This window comes from Ipomoea nil, unplaced genomic scaffold (genome assembly GCF_001879475.1).
Source record: "Ipomoea nil cultivar Tokyo-kokei standard unplaced genomic scaffold, Asagao_1.1 scaffold2922, whole genome shotgun sequence".
Taxonomy (NCBI): Eukaryota; Viridiplantae; Streptophyta; class Magnoliopsida; order Solanales; family Convolvulaceae; genus Ipomoea; species Ipomoea nil.
The window spans coordinates 145,998-160,486 of record NW_017619350.1 but is presented as its reverse complement, the minus strand read 5'-3'; the positions used below and the strand labels follow the sequence as shown (position 1 = coordinate 160,486).

Genomic DNA, 14,489 nt, shown 5'->3' with positions numbered 1-14,489 from the left:
ATAATCATGATTGATCATATGAAAAAGCAGTACTCCGGCAATGAATATGAATTGGAAAGTTATGGTATAATGGAGTGATTAAAGGGGCCGAGAAGATCAGATCAGATCAGATCCACCAAATACGGTAACAGTATCCAGTACATACGTTTGATGATGCATGGGTCCCAATTCATATTCATATTCATAATAATCACTTAATGAGTAATGATCAAAATTAGTGACATTAACTCCGATCCTACTATATTACAGGTGTAACGGCTCCTTTGCTTAGTGTAACTGACTCCTAGTAATGACGAGCCTACATTAAGTGATGCATAAAGTGCCAAAGTAAAGGTTGCATGTTGTCTCCTCTTAATTGTATTGCAGCCGTTACGCACCCCTTGGTCTCCTTGGGTTGGTTCTCCGGGTCGGGTGCCGTATGGATTCTATGAGGGACTTGTCGAGGGGGAGAGTGGGAGGCCCCACACATCCTATTTTTTGAACCGGTTTTTGCCAATGGGAAGCTAGAATATGAGCAGTAGCAGATCCAAAAAATCATCTGAGTGGAGGCGAATATTAAATGACGTTAGAAATGTCAATGACAAAATATCAAACAATCATAATAAGGTTAAAATACAAAATACATTATGGCCCTGTTTGGTAAAAATTTGGCCTATAGGCCAATTTTGGCTTATTTGACCACTATTAATTGCTTGATTTAGTTAAAATATCAATATAAATGTTTGGTTAATTAGTTTTTTTTGCAACTCTAAAAGGCTAAAATAAAAAAAGCTACTCCTAGCAACTTTTTCAATTAGCTTTTTGAGAAAAGAAATTATACCAAACAGCTATCAGGTAACAGCTAATTTACCAAACACTTTTCTACAATCAGCTAATGTTATCAACTATTTATACCCTCTAATTAACACAATCAGCTAACAGCAAACAGCTATCAGCTAACAACCATTTTACCAAACAGGGCCTATAAATTACAATGGCCCTGTTTGGTAAAAAATTGGCCTATAGGCCAATTTTGGCTTATTTGACTACTATTAATTGCTTGATTTAGTTAAAATATCAATATAAATGTTTGGTTAATTAGTTTTTTGCAACTCTAAAAGGCTAAAATTAAAAAACCTACTCCTAACAACTTTTTCAATTAGCTTTTTGATAAAAGAAATTATACCAAACAGCTATCAGGTAACAGCTAATTTACCAAACACTTTTCTACAATCAGCTAATGTTATCAACTATTTATACCCTCTAATTAATACAATCACAGCTATCAGCTAACAGCCATTTTACCAAACAGAGCCAATATATTTATGAGAAAATATGAAACATAATCAATTAGATAAAATAATTTGAATAACAATATATTCATAAATACTTTTAAATCTTAATTTCTTTTAATTAGATCGATTTTTCTAAATTAATTCGAATACAATAAAATATATTATAAACTTGTATACTACATTAATTAAATGATTTATAAAAACTATACTAAAAGAGCATTTAATTTGTTAATTAAATGATTCATAAAAAAGTAGACTAAAAATATTTAATTTATCTTGTGAAGAAATGAAAGAGACAAGATAATTAAAAGTGTTGCTAATGAGATTTGAACCCGTGACATAAGCCTTTCATAATATAAAATTTGAAGTTTAACCAACTAAGCTATTCAAACTATTAATATTTTAAACATAAATATATATTTTATATAATATTTCATGCTATATTCTAATACCAAACGTAGAAATTTAGGGTTTTAACTAAATGTTACTATAATTATATTTATTAATCAAATTATCAACTATACTTTTAGTATAATATGAATTATACAACTATAATTTTTAAAAAATTATATATATAATATTATTTTTAAAAATATTTTAATATAATTAAGATTTTAACACTAAGTATTAATATTTGGCATATATTTTATGCATCACGCATATAAAATTAAATACTAGTATAATTATATATGAAGTCCATATTCTATAAGAATGGAACAAAGTTTAATTTGAAAAAAAAAATCATAATAACAAAATTTAAGCAATATATACAAAAAATTGTTACGATCATAACAATATTACTCGAGATATAGGACTAAGTTAAAAAAAAAAAAAAATTGTGTCGTCTCATCAACATACACCATAGAATAACATACAATAATTGTGTTTAATTAATCCTCCATTTTTGGTTAATATATATATATACACATAATATTTTTATTTATATCTTATTATTTAATTTTGAAGAGAGAGCTGAGGAGGGAATGGCGTTGTTCATGATTTGAATAAAGAGTGAAGTGAGAAGGAATATTATACAGCTAGTGGATGGTGTACAATTACGTCTAACATGCATTCATACATGAAACTATGGAAGTGGCATAATATTCTTCCAATATTCGTAAAGTGATAAATTATCTCGCGGCCTTTAAATATATATATCTAGCTTTTTGTTAATTTGGAATTGGAATATTCAAATTCCAAGCAAAGATCATGAATGCACGTGGAATGTGTTAAATCATGAAAATAATTTATTTGGGTAGAAAGGGGTCTACACTGTCGTACAAGATCGATTTTGGTTGAGAATCCTAGTAGTGGACTCTCAGCGGAATGGTGGTGTATCCGAAGATAAAGGTTTTTATATATCTGGCAAGTGGCAAGCTTGTTTGAATATTCTACCTACTGCCGACAACCTAATTGGGAAGAGAGTAAATTGTCCAGATCGAGTTATGCTGTATGTGTGGGAAGTACGTCCAGAGAAACTATTGCCCAGGCAGGCCACCTCGATCTTTATTAATTGTGAGCTGAAATAAGTTGGTAGGGGTGAGTTTTAATGACAAGTTCCTCTTTAATTTGCTGATTGGGTCGTTGCCAACCGGAAGAAACTTCACAAACACTCTCTCGATCCGATCCGCTTGCTGCATGCTGATTATTATTTGCTGGAATTGAAGATTTGGTACGTGCGTAAGAAACTAGCTAGAGGGCATGGAATAATTTATTTACTTCTCCCCATCCAGGTTATTTATGTAGAAACATGCATGTGCTTTTCTGGAAGCTTGGGATAAGCTGCATGAAAGTGAGAACAGTCCAAATGGTGCCACTATGGTAATGCCTTGGCAGAATTAAGCCTCCTTCAATTCTGGTTTCATGAAGATTAATGTGGACGCTAGCTAGCTGCAACAGACATGTCTACCAAGGCCGCCATGGGTATGGGCCGGGATGCATTCTTAGAAATGATGTGGCCTGGGTGCCTTTAATTTGTTAGTTGCTGCAAAAGAGATGCATGCGATGGTGCGGGTTTTATCAACCAAAAATCGCTGAGGCAGTAGGCTAGGGGTACGTGAAGCTAGCACGCTAGCTCAAATGGCTGAGGACTACACTAGGTATTGATCTGATGTGGTTCAAGTGGAGTCGGACGCATTACTGATTATTCAAGGACTTACAAGTTACAAGATGTAGGTGGGACTCCTCCTTTGATTTGGTTCTTGAAGATATTAGAAAAATAACTAGTGATTTTTCTTGCATTAGTTTTGTTTTTGTTAAGCGATTCGTGATCGAACACAGCAGCTCATATGTTCATTCTCAGCTAATTGCAGGGTATGGTTTGATGTACCTCCTGTGATGTAATTGCTTCTGAAGCTCGGTAATGTTATGGTTTGTTTGTTTGCAAAAAATAAAAAAATAATATAGTACAACTCTGGGTAGAATTAGGTTCTTAGTTGGGTGGAGTTGAGTTTGCACTATGTTTATGGCCTCTTCCTATTACTGCTATATTCGCTGACACCAGTAAATATTAAATTTCCATTACTACAAGTGGGGCACTTCGCACTTGACTTGCATTCACGTGCTTGCTTCCGTGTCCCCCAGTCAGTCAAGTGACCGGTCTATCCGACCCGGCCTGCCTTCCAGTACAGCATCACTTTCCTGGTTATTATCCTTTTTTCTTCTACTTCTTCTTCTTCATCACCCAATCAATTAAGAACAAAAAAAAGAATCTTTCTCTATCCATCTATCTCCCCCGATATCTTTTTTTTATATAGAATTCATTCTTAATCTTGGATCTAGCTGTACATTGCACATCTCCTTTGGCCTTAGCTTGTTAGTCAAAGCTCGATCTGGTAGATACCTGCTGCAGTCATTTAATTATCGAATTGGGCGGTGGAAATGGCTAATTCTGTTATTAATAGGTTTCTATTAGTAATTATAATTACTACTACCATCTCCTCCTTGATAATGGTTGTAGAAGCTCAGTCGTCGTCGTCGTCCTTCAAATGCGGTACTGCTGCCACTTGCGACGCTATTATAGACTATGTCTCGCCCAATACCACCACTCTCTCCGCCGTGAAAGCCCTCTTCAATGTAAAGAACCTCCGATCTATCCTTGGCGTCAACAACCTCCCTCTTACCACTCCTCCCAACCAAACCCTTAACGCTAACCACACCCTGAAGATTCCCTTCACCTGCTCTTGCGCCAACGGCACCGGCACTTCCAACAAGCGCCCCGTCTACACAGTCGTTCCCGGCGACGGCCTCTACCATATCGCGGCGGAGGTGTTCGGGAACCTGGTGACCGACCACCAAATTCAAGCCGCCAATAACATAAAGGATGCCAACTTGATATTTGTGGGGCAAAAACTGTGGATCCCACTGCCGTGCAGCTGCGATGAGGTGGATGGACACAGGGTGCTTCACTACGGACATGTGGTGTCGCCCGGAAGTTCCATCGACGCAATTGCAGCGCAGTACAACACCTCCCAGGAAACACTCCTCAAGCTCAATGGATTAACGAGTCCCAAGGATCTCATGGCTGGGGCGGTTCTTGACGTACCTCTTCCAAGTATATATTTTTAATTTATTTATATTTACATTTCAATTCCTGCCTAGCTTCTTAATTAATTAATTTCATTTCATGCCAAGCACCTATTATTGCAACCTAGCTAAGTAGTAAGCTAAGTACTCATGAAATTAGTTTTTTTTTGAGCTAACAATCTAATATAATGCTATATATGCCGGCCCGCAGCTTGTACGTCAATGATAAGCAACACTTCACTGGACTACCCACTGCTTGTTCCAAATGGGACTTACGTGTTCACTGCTGCCAATTGCGTCATGTGCAAATGTGATGCTGCTAATAACTGGAAGTAAGTCCCTTAATTAGCTTGTTATTAAATAAGGTTTGGTTTTTGTTTTGAGGTATTAAACTTGGTCATCGATCATTGTATGTATTTGTGGCGGACGTACGGAGCAGTTTAGAATGCGAACGCACAGAAATAAAATCGTCAGTTTGGGCAACATGCCCGTCGACGCCATGCCAGTTTGGTTCAGGGCAGGGTGGCGGTTGTGGCGTAACAGAGTGTGCCTATGCTGGTTACACCAACCAAACCATTCTCACCGCATCCGCCCCCAACACCTCAACTTGCCCACGTAAGTGCTGCCATACCTGCGCCCCCATCTTAAATTACCTGCTTTAATTTAATTGCCGCTTTATATACTACTATACGCTGTTATTTAATTATTATATATATATATATATTATTGTATGCTCGTATGTTAATAATATATATTTTTTTTTTATCATGTGTAGCTGTAGCGAATGGCGGTGCAATATTAAGGCAGCAAGCATGGGGGTTGGACTTTCTTCTCATTTCTTGCATTGTTTTCATCTCTACTTATCTACCTTAATCGTGTAATCCATCTCCCTATACTGTACTATCCCATGCTTTTAATAACCATATTTAGACACGTTTAATTTATCTAGCTTAGATTATTTATCTTAACTTGGAATTGAAGTTTAGTTTTATTTTCTTCTTTGTTGTCATCAACTCAAGTTTGATTTTCATATATCAAAATCAAAATTATATGTAAATTAAAGCCAGAAGACTATAAGCTAAGAGGAGACTTTCCTTATAAATGCATGTGTTCTGCAGCTCGATCTAAATCTGTTATCACAGTTGACCCATGCTCAAATCAATACTTTATTACGTACCAAACGACAAAAAGTCAATAATATCAGTCTCAACAGACTTATCACCATGAGGCAATTGTTAGTTAGTGATTCAAATATTCAATACATGGTGTTTATATTAATGATCGATTCTTGCAATGAGACTTCAATTCCCTAACAAAATGTTACATGGTCAACTACTTTAATTTAGGCAATTCAATTATATATAAACATTGTTGTCAATATAGCTATTTTAAATTTGACGTATACTTATTTTAAACATATTCTACATGTCACTAATACGATTATAGTGATTACAATCATGACAAAAAGTCACACGTCACTTTTTAATTATACTTGATTTTCATTTTACATCACAAAATGACCTTATTTATACCTAATGTATTATAATATGGTTAATATAATTACCTTGTATTACGGATGAAGTCATGAAGGTTGATATATGTTAAGTTATAATACTACATCGTAAATGAAATACAGAGTAAGAATTTTTTTTTAGTACATGTAACAATTAGCATTAACATTTGTGTTAGTTATGTTAGAGATTAATTATCCTCGACATTATATACGAAAATTTAAGCATAATAAATTTTATGAACTTAATAAAAGTATCAAATTTAAAATCATTCCCATAAAAGCATGATTAAAGATTTGATTTGTTACTATTATAAATAAAATTTACAAAAAGTACTCCGTATTTTGTTTTTAGTGATGTCAAATTTGTTAATATAGTCCATAGCTGATAGCTCTAATCTAATTTGATATGTTTGAGTTGTAAAGTAGTGTACAAAATATTTAAAAAGAGGCGTTAATTAATTAATCCCTTTGGAAACTAAAGTTAACTTGTCGACTGGCGCGGCACGGAGGCGCAGGGATTAGACGACTACTGCTACTACGGTATCGTAATTCGTAAGCCCAGGTTGCCTGCAAAAAAAAAAAAAAAAAAAAAAAAAAATTGGCTTTGCCGCCTCTGCTTTCTTCTAATTTCTCGCCTATCATTCTGTTCTGTTGCTGTGAACCGTTGTGTGTCTTGTTTCCGGCTGCCACGTCCGTTCTAGCGGTGCAATCCGTCGTCCCGCCGCGATATAAGGTATGTCTGTCATCATCTCTCTCTCTCTCTCTCTTTCGTTATCTATTTTCTATGCTACTTTTGCACATAACCTGCAACCGTTATACTCTGCCACATAACACCTACACTTGACAGAATTCTCCAATTTCTTCATTCTCACGCCGTCGTTACTCACTGCTGCTTCTCATCTCTTACCTCTGTTCCGTCGCCACTCCCAGAACACCACCTCGCTCTTGAATGCCTATATTGATCAGAGGTTCTTCAGAATTCCCCTCTTTAGGTAGTCCAGTTATCAGTGTCCTATTTTTATGTCTAGATTATGACAAATTTTAGATACCATGCCTTTTGTTTGATTTCAGGACAATCTATTGGACTGTGAATCCAAGACAACCAATTCCTAATAATGGCATTTTCTCAATTGAGTGGTAGCACGGTATCCAACGGGCTGCCACATGACATTAGACAACGGGAATTGATGAAGGAAATATTGTTTAAGTTCCACCCGACACAATCAAACCCAGTTCGAAATTTCTGTTTAAGAAGAGTTGGTAGTAGTAGGATGAGATGTGTAGATGGCAGTAGGAATTGTTCTTTGTCCATAAGCAACCAAAACAGATTTCTATCTTCACAATTAATCCACCCAAGGCCAAGGAAGCAGTTTTTCTTGAGGGCAAATAATCCTGCTAGCTCAAATTTTGATGTTCAATCTTTTAAGCAGAAGGATGTTTCTGCCGTGGGAGACAATACCCTCTCAAACTCAAGTGGAGAGGTCCTGTAAGACCTCTAATTATGCTACTGTCTTTTTTACTCTATTTTTGCCTCTAACTAGTTTTAAGCTAAATCTAGTTACATCATTTCCTCATTCCTTTTACTTAAAATTTTCTCTCAGTGAATTAAGTGATACTATTTCTTCTGAAACCAATGGAATTGGGAATTACTTGGCAGACTCTACTACTGCTTCACTTCACTCCCAGGATATTAAGCGTGAACTTGTCATACTCTCTTTACCAGCACTTGCTGGTCAAGCCATTGATCCTCTGACACAGTTGATGGAGACTGCTTACATTGGCCGCTTGGGTAAGGTTGATATTTCAACGTGAAGTTGATTATTCACAATTTTGCCACCATATAATGCATTACCTACACCACAGCTCTTTTCTCACAGTTTGGTAGCTTCGTTATTAGTCTTATGGCTGATGCATAGACCTTTTGTAGCTTGCATACTTTTAATGTTACACTTCACTAGCTGATCATACTGGCTATCAACCATACCTTTGCTTTTCTCTATTATCAAATCTGAAAAGTTTTATTTATTTATTTATTTTGGGTACTTTGGTGAGAGACCCCCTGGTCTCTGGTGGCCACACTGGGCTCCAACCAATGCCTTTTCTTACTTCAATTCTTGGGCCCAACGGTCATCAAACGATTTTCTTTTGTTTTGGGTGGGGTTAGGAGCTTGATTATTTTCCTTTTATTTCATTGCTCACTGGATTTTGTTCTTTGTTTTTCCATAGGTTCTGTGGAGTTGGCTTCTGCTGGTGTTTCCATATCAGTTTTTAATGTCATTTCAAAACTATTTAACATTCCTCTACTTAGTGTTGCAACATCATTTGTTGCTGAAGATATTGCTAAGAGTGAGACTGGATTTTCTCCATCAGGTGAGGTGGACAAATAAAATTTTTGTAAAAAGTTTTGAACAGTGAAAAGTGTGATAGTTTCAACTGATTAAACTAGAATAAACTCAACTCTGTTTGATGCACAGAGGTGCAAGTGACAAAACGTATAGAGTTGAATACAGATTTGACATGATATTAAATTGGTTTGATATATTGACCAGCAACTTGGTAGTCACAAAATTTTTGCATTAGACTTGTGATATATTTTATAATTATGAAATTAGTATTAAGAGAAAATAGAAGTGGAAACATATACAAATTTTATTATAGTCTCATGATGATCTGCAGTTAGGTATATATTTGGAACAGAGTATATATAATATCTAATAAATTGACTAGACATTGTTTGTAAACTTAAATACATATTAATAATATGTTCTTTTTTGTTTTACTACTTTGAGAAACATATCAGAATATTCCTACTTTTTGAAGTTTTGTAAAATAATACAGTAACAAGAATAACGTTAATATCTATGTTATCCCTTTTGTTTTAATACTATTTAGATTAAAAAATTAAAAAATATGAGAATTATGTTTTTGTTTGAAAGTATATGTCAAATGTATAGCAATTAGTATTCGTATAGGTTTATTCATCTCTTATATTTAATTTTATTACCAATACTTTATTAAATAGTCAATGTGGAACTTAGAAGATCTCTTGCTTAAATTGTACAGGAGTTATCTTTAACCAAAAATATTTATTTTGGCTCCAAGAATACATTTTACTCATAATTAAAATTGCCAAATATTTGGTTAATAAAAATATTGATTTACTTTAATTAGGATAAAGAAAGTGTTTTTTCCGTAACTTGATATGCTCAGGACTATACTACTTTAGTAGTTTAGTATGATATAATGATTTCTGGACAAAGGACAGGCTTCTCAATTATATTGTTAATATTTCTGATTCCTTTGATTATCTATTATTCAGAAGGGGATGAAGGTTCCAAGAGTAAACCTTTCAATGGCAGAGCAGAAAGGCATCAACTTTCTTCTGTCTCAACAGCATTGCTTTTGGCAGTTGGCATTGGCATCATTGAAGCTTTAGCTTTGTCTTTGGGATCTGATCCACTTCTTAGTTTGATGGGCATTTCACATGTATGATTACTCCATTATATTTAGTGGTGTTTGGTTTTGCTTGTATGTGCTATGAATGCTTTTACAGTGAATTGGGATTGTTTATTTACCGCTGCTATTTTACATCATCTTTTAAAGTTTAAACAGTGGTAATGTGATATTTATATAGTTCCTTGCCTTGATAATTTAAATTACTTAATTTATTTATGAAAATGGATTTTTACTGCTAATCAATTTTCTTGTAGAAAATTAATTTTCTGGATTTTACATAAGCATGTCAATCATTCATCAAATAATCATTTTAACTGATACTACTTGTTACCAGGACAAGCTATCTAAAGAGCAAAAAGAGACTAGGTTATACTATCTATACCTAAACATCAGACTTAATTATAGAAAAAAATATCCCTGTGAAATATGTGGCAACATTTCAATATTTTCACCTGCTAATTAAGGCTATGATGTCTGAATGAGGTGGTACTAGGTTTTGGCAATGGTTTCTATTCTAATTCTTATGCTTGCAGTCACTTATACAAACTTTTAATTTTATTTATTTATTTTTATTTTATATTTAAGTGATATCTTTTACTGAGTTAATTTCATAATAGACTTCGCCTATGTGAGCTCCAGCTGACAATGGTTTCTATTCTAGTTCCTATGCTTGCGTGCATTTATGCAGACTTGTAATTGTTTTATTTATTTATTTATTTTTATTTTCTATTTAAGTGATATGTTTTACTAAGTTATTTTCATAATAGACTTCACCTATGCGAGCTCCAGCACGAAGATTTCTGGCTCTGAGAGCTCTTGGTGCTCCTGCCTTCGTAGTTTCTTTGGCTCTTCAAGGCATTTTTCGTGGTTTTAAAGATACAAAGACTCCTATGTTCTGTTTAGGCAAGTTCTGTGATCTCTCAATGTTTACTGTTCAATTGCATCATGCATTAACAAGTAGATAAGTGTCCTCTCCTAAATAGATCAGTTCCCCTCATCTTCAATGATAGTTGTTTGCTAGCATTTGCAACTTGCAGTTCATATGGTATTTGCAATGAAATACTTAATTACAAGCATCTATCCATAATCTTTATGCTCTTTGATTACCAATTTCTTAATTTATTTATTCATTGCTTCTGCAGCTATTGGAAATTTTATGGCTATATTTTTGTTTCCATTACTTATGTTCTACTTCCAATTGGGTGTATCTGGAGCTGCCATATCCACTGTCATATCACAGTATGTCAACAATTTCATTAACCTGTTTTGCTATACTCCTATATATTTTTATTTTATACCTCATCTTGTTTCCTTTCAGATTCTTTTCAAATTTAAGTAACTTTTTTATTGATCTTCAATTTCAAGATACTTGGTGACCTTTTCAATGCTTTGGTGCTTGAGTAAGAGAGCTGTATTATTGCCCCCAAAACTGGGAGGATTACAATTTGGTGGCTATCTGAAATCTGGTGAGTTGATGTATTGAGCAGGTCTATGAAATACTGAAGCATTTGCTTCCTGACCATAATATCATTTATCTGAGGGCTTATGATGTGGTATTTAGCAAACTCATTATGCCAATGCTGTGTGGTTGTTGAATGCTTCTTAGACATTTATCTAAACTTCAGATGGGTTGTATACATATTCTGTCATTCTGTGTGTATGTGTGTGTGTTGGGAGGAGGGGGGGGGGGGGGGGGGGGGGTGGTATTGTGCATTTTACTTTGACAATATAGTTTTTGTAATCCATTTGATATCCCATTTAGGTGGTTTTCTACTTGGAAGGACTCTTTCGGTCCTTTTCACCATGACACTTGCTACATCAATGGCTGCTCGTCAAGGTCCTGTAGCAATGGCTGCTCACCAAATATGCTTACAAGTATGGTTGGCTGTCTCCCTACTCACAGATGCACTCGCTGCATCTGCACAGGTAAAATGCATGTGCATTATTCTAACTGACATTTGTCTCATGTCTCCACCTTTTAAATCTTTCTTAATTTATTTGTATAGGCGTGTTCTTACACATCTTACTCTTGTTTTGTCTAGGCACTTGTTGCCAGTTATTCGTCAAAGGGTGATTATAGGGTTGTGAAGGAGATTACACACTTTGTTTTGAAGGTTTGTCTTACCACATTGTGCTTGGTTGTTTCCGGATTCTTTACTACTTGATATGTTTATATACAACAAAAATTATACTCCCTCCGTCCTGAAATGGTTGTCTCATTTGCTTTTTACACGTTTTTTAAGGAATTAAAGTAAATGCTATGTCATTTTCCAATTATGCCCTTCACTTTTCTTACTTTTGGAAATAAAAGCAAAAGTCATAAGGGTAAATTGGAAAAGTAGAATGATGTTGATGTTCAATTTTGGAAAGAGGACAACATTTTGGGACAAACTAAAAAGGAAAGTAAGACATGAAAAATGGGACGGAGGGAGTATATATTATTTGAAAATTTAGACTTTAATCTTCATTTTATCGGCTACCTTTTAACAGATTGGACTGGTTACTGGTGTTTTTTTAACCTCTGCATTGGGTGTTTCTTTTGCTTCTCTGGCAACTTTATTTACCAAGGACATGGAAGTATTGGGAGTAGTCAAAACTGGTGTATTGGTATGCTTGAGGCCTCTGGCTTTCTAATGGTTTGATGCTTCTTTGCATTCTATGGGGCATTGCTATCATATATCTAATTTGAAAAAAATGAAATCACTGCAGTTTGTGAGTGCTAGTCAACCGATAAATGCTCTAGCTTTTATTTTTGACGGTCTCCATTATGGTGTTTCAGATTTTGCATATGTAGCTCGTTCTATGGTAAGTTCATATTCCGTAATGTTATAAGGTATATTGAACATCTGGTGTACCATAACACATGCTTTTGTATTACAGATGTTGGTGGGTGCTTTATCTTCTGCATTTTTGCTCTATGCTCCAAGAGTTTTTGGTCTTCAGGGTGTTTGGTTGGGCTTGACCCTTTTCATGGGATTGCGAATGATGGCTGGTTTTATAAGGTTAATGTTAGTAGGTTGTTAGAGGGATCCTCCTAACTACCCATTTGAATTTCGAAATGAGTGGTTAGGAGTATCCATTGCCTTGTATATAAGCAGAGGCTTTCTTTGTTCTCTGCACAGAGTTAATATTTCACAGTGCAATATACACACTTCACTTTAGAGCTTAACAGTTAAAAATAGTAAAATACTGCAGAATCTCTCTCTCTCTCTCTCCATGCATGTGTATATTGTGCAGCAGATAGCTTGTCTTTTATAATTTTCTCACTTTTCTGTTTCACCAGAATCAGATTGTTAGTTTGATTTATGTATTTGAAAGGATATCCTGGCCCTCTCAAAGGAATTGTTCAGGTTGAATAGCAAGGTGTTAACTACTTTTAAGACCCAAGAAGTATATGGTGCCACCTAGGGACTAGTTATTTATGATTCATGTCTTTTTTTTTCTTTTTTTTTTTTTTTTTTTTGGGGGGGGGGGGGGGGGTGGGGGTTGGGGGCTAAAATTTTAGGTGAGGAGATGCTACTCCACTCCATGGCCAGGGCATGCGATAGGCCTTGGCTATCAAAAAGGACTCCCTGTGGATAGTACAGATTGTCCACTAAAGCAAACTGCTACTTGTATTTGTATTTAGTAGTGGATTAAATGTGCATTTAGCAATATTTTTCATGATGCTATACCAAAATCTAGCCATTTGAGCATTTTTATACTCGAATTATTGGTAGATGCATGAGCTGACTAAAATTATATTTAAAAATTTTGATGCCATTGCTTCTCATGTGTGGAGTATGTTTTGCTTTTCAGGATTTTCTCAAAGGATGGCCCTTGGTGGTTCCTGCACTGTAACATGGATAAATATAATGGTTAGTGATTTTATTTTATTTTTATATCAGAATGGATAACAAATGGCATGCATGCTTCTTAGGGGTGCTCCCAGGGATATGAGTGTGCATGGGTGATTTCAAACACAGTATGTGCATTCTAATGTTGTCAGTGTAGTTCTATTTAGGCAAGTTGATGTTAGTGTAGAGTATGCTGTGTTCCAATGGGAGCATGATATATTGTTGCTTTTTTTAGTTGTCATATCTTTCAATGGTATCAGTAGAGTTTTTGTATTATTATTGTTTATTATCTGACCAGAATCAACTTTCAGGTGCTGGCTAGGGCGGATAGACATTAAGACCTTCCAGCTTTCACTTGAATTTTTGTATTCGAAGTATGTGTTGGATGGGGCCTTGCTTCTGTTATCTACTTATCTGTAGGCGAGTGGGCCTTTCTCTCCAATGGTTGGGAGAGGGGGGTGGGGGGTTTTTGGGGTTCACTGTCTTGTTGGAAGTTGGAACGTATGAGTGTTGATTGTCAGTGATTGACTTTTCTCTGTGCTTTGTGCCTGCCTGGTTTAGGATCTTTTGCTCGTATATAGAATGATAGATAGATAGGTTCATATTATTTATGAATGAAAAGGTTTCCTTTGGTGTATCTCTCTCAGAGTATTGCTTCTTATGTTGTTCCATCAATAATAAGATCTTATTCTGCTAGTCTCATAGAACTTGGGTATCTTATGTATATGTGGTATGTATGATGTTTATTTTAAATTTTTTGAGTGTGAAATGAGTGACTGACTAGTGACACTACCTGCTGGAATCATTCACGACAAGACTCCAAAAATAAACCATCTATCTGCAAGCTTCATAATATTTGCTTTGTGCACGCACAGCACACTTTCT

General features: G+C 35.2%; 2 protein-coding genes across 6 annotated transcripts; both read left to right on the top strand.

Moving 5' to 3' along the window:
* Positions 1-3,917: 3,917 nt before the first annotated feature.
* LOC109161347 (lysM domain-containing GPI-anchored protein 2) lies at positions 3,918-5,796 on the top strand. The gene is made up of 4 exons (XM_019309702.1): positions 3,918-4,827; positions 5,011-5,131; positions 5,239-5,414; positions 5,575-5,796. Exons 1-4 carry the CDS (start codon positions 4,155-4,157, stop codon positions 5,670-5,672), a joined length of 1,068 nt encoding a protein of 355 aa, XP_019165247.1. The 5' UTR covers positions 3,918-4,154; the 3' UTR covers positions 5,673-5,796.
* Positions 5,797-6,826: 1,030 nt separating this feature from the next.
* On the top strand, positions 6,827-14,306 carry LOC109161345 (protein DETOXIFICATION 45, chloroplastic). 5 transcript variants are annotated; one of them, XM_019309696.1, is made up of 17 exons: positions 6,851-6,874; positions 7,160-7,280; positions 7,380-7,798; positions 7,914-8,101; positions 8,539-8,682; positions 9,632-9,798; positions 10,536-10,671; positions 10,911-11,007; positions 11,134-11,234; positions 11,531-11,694; positions 11,811-11,882; positions 12,259-12,375; positions 12,478-12,573; positions 12,649-12,770; positions 13,567-13,625; positions 13,903-14,121; positions 14,155-14,306. In XM_019309696.1, the coding sequence occupies exons 3-16, from the start codon at positions 7,428-7,430 to the stop codon at positions 14,022-14,024; spliced, it is 1,956 nt and encodes a 651-aa protein (XP_019165241.1). In that variant the 5' UTR covers positions 6,851-6,874; positions 7,160-7,280; positions 7,380-7,427; the 3' UTR covers positions 14,025-14,121; positions 14,155-14,306. The 5 variants fall into 5 exon arrangements, with proteins under 5 accessions (XP_019165242.1, XP_019165241.1, XP_019165240.1 ...); XM_019309695.1 differs by lacking the exon at positions 6,851-6,874 and adding an exon at positions 6,888-7,045; XM_019309697.1 differs by lacking the exon at positions 7,160-7,280 and having other exon boundaries at positions 6,827-6,874; positions 7,384-7,798.
* The last annotated feature ends 183 nt before the right edge of the window (positions 14,307-14,489 follow it).

What these genes read in the sequence shown, in the direction of transcription:
- LOC109161347 (XM_019309702.1), top strand. Translation starts at nt 4,155, where the DNA reads ATGGCTAATTCTGTTATTAATAGGTTTCTATTAGTAATTATAATTACT. An exon ending in TCTTGACGTACCTCTTCCAA is followed by an intron (nt 4,828 to 5,010) that starts GTATATATTTTT and finishes GCCGGCCCGCAG; the next exon opens with CTTGTACGTCAATGATAAGC. An exon ending in CAACACCTCAACTTGCCCAC is followed by an intron (nt 5,415 to 5,574) that starts GTAAGTGCTGCC and finishes TATCATGTGTAG; the next exon opens with CTGTAGCGAATGGCGGTGCA.
- LOC109161345 (XM_019309697.1), top strand. Translation starts at nt 7,428, where the DNA reads ATGGCATTTTCTCAATTGAGTGGTAGCACGGTATCCAACGGGCTGCCA. An exon ending in CACTCGCTGCATCTGCACAG is followed by an intron (nt 11,695 to 11,810) that starts GTAAAATGCATG and finishes TGTTTTGTCTAG; the next exon opens with GCACTTGTTGCCAGTTATTC. An exon ending in TAACATGGATAAATATAATG is followed by an intron (nt 13,626 to 13,902) that starts GTTAGTGATTTT and finishes TTATCTGACCAG; the next exon opens with AATCAACTTTCAGGTGCTGG.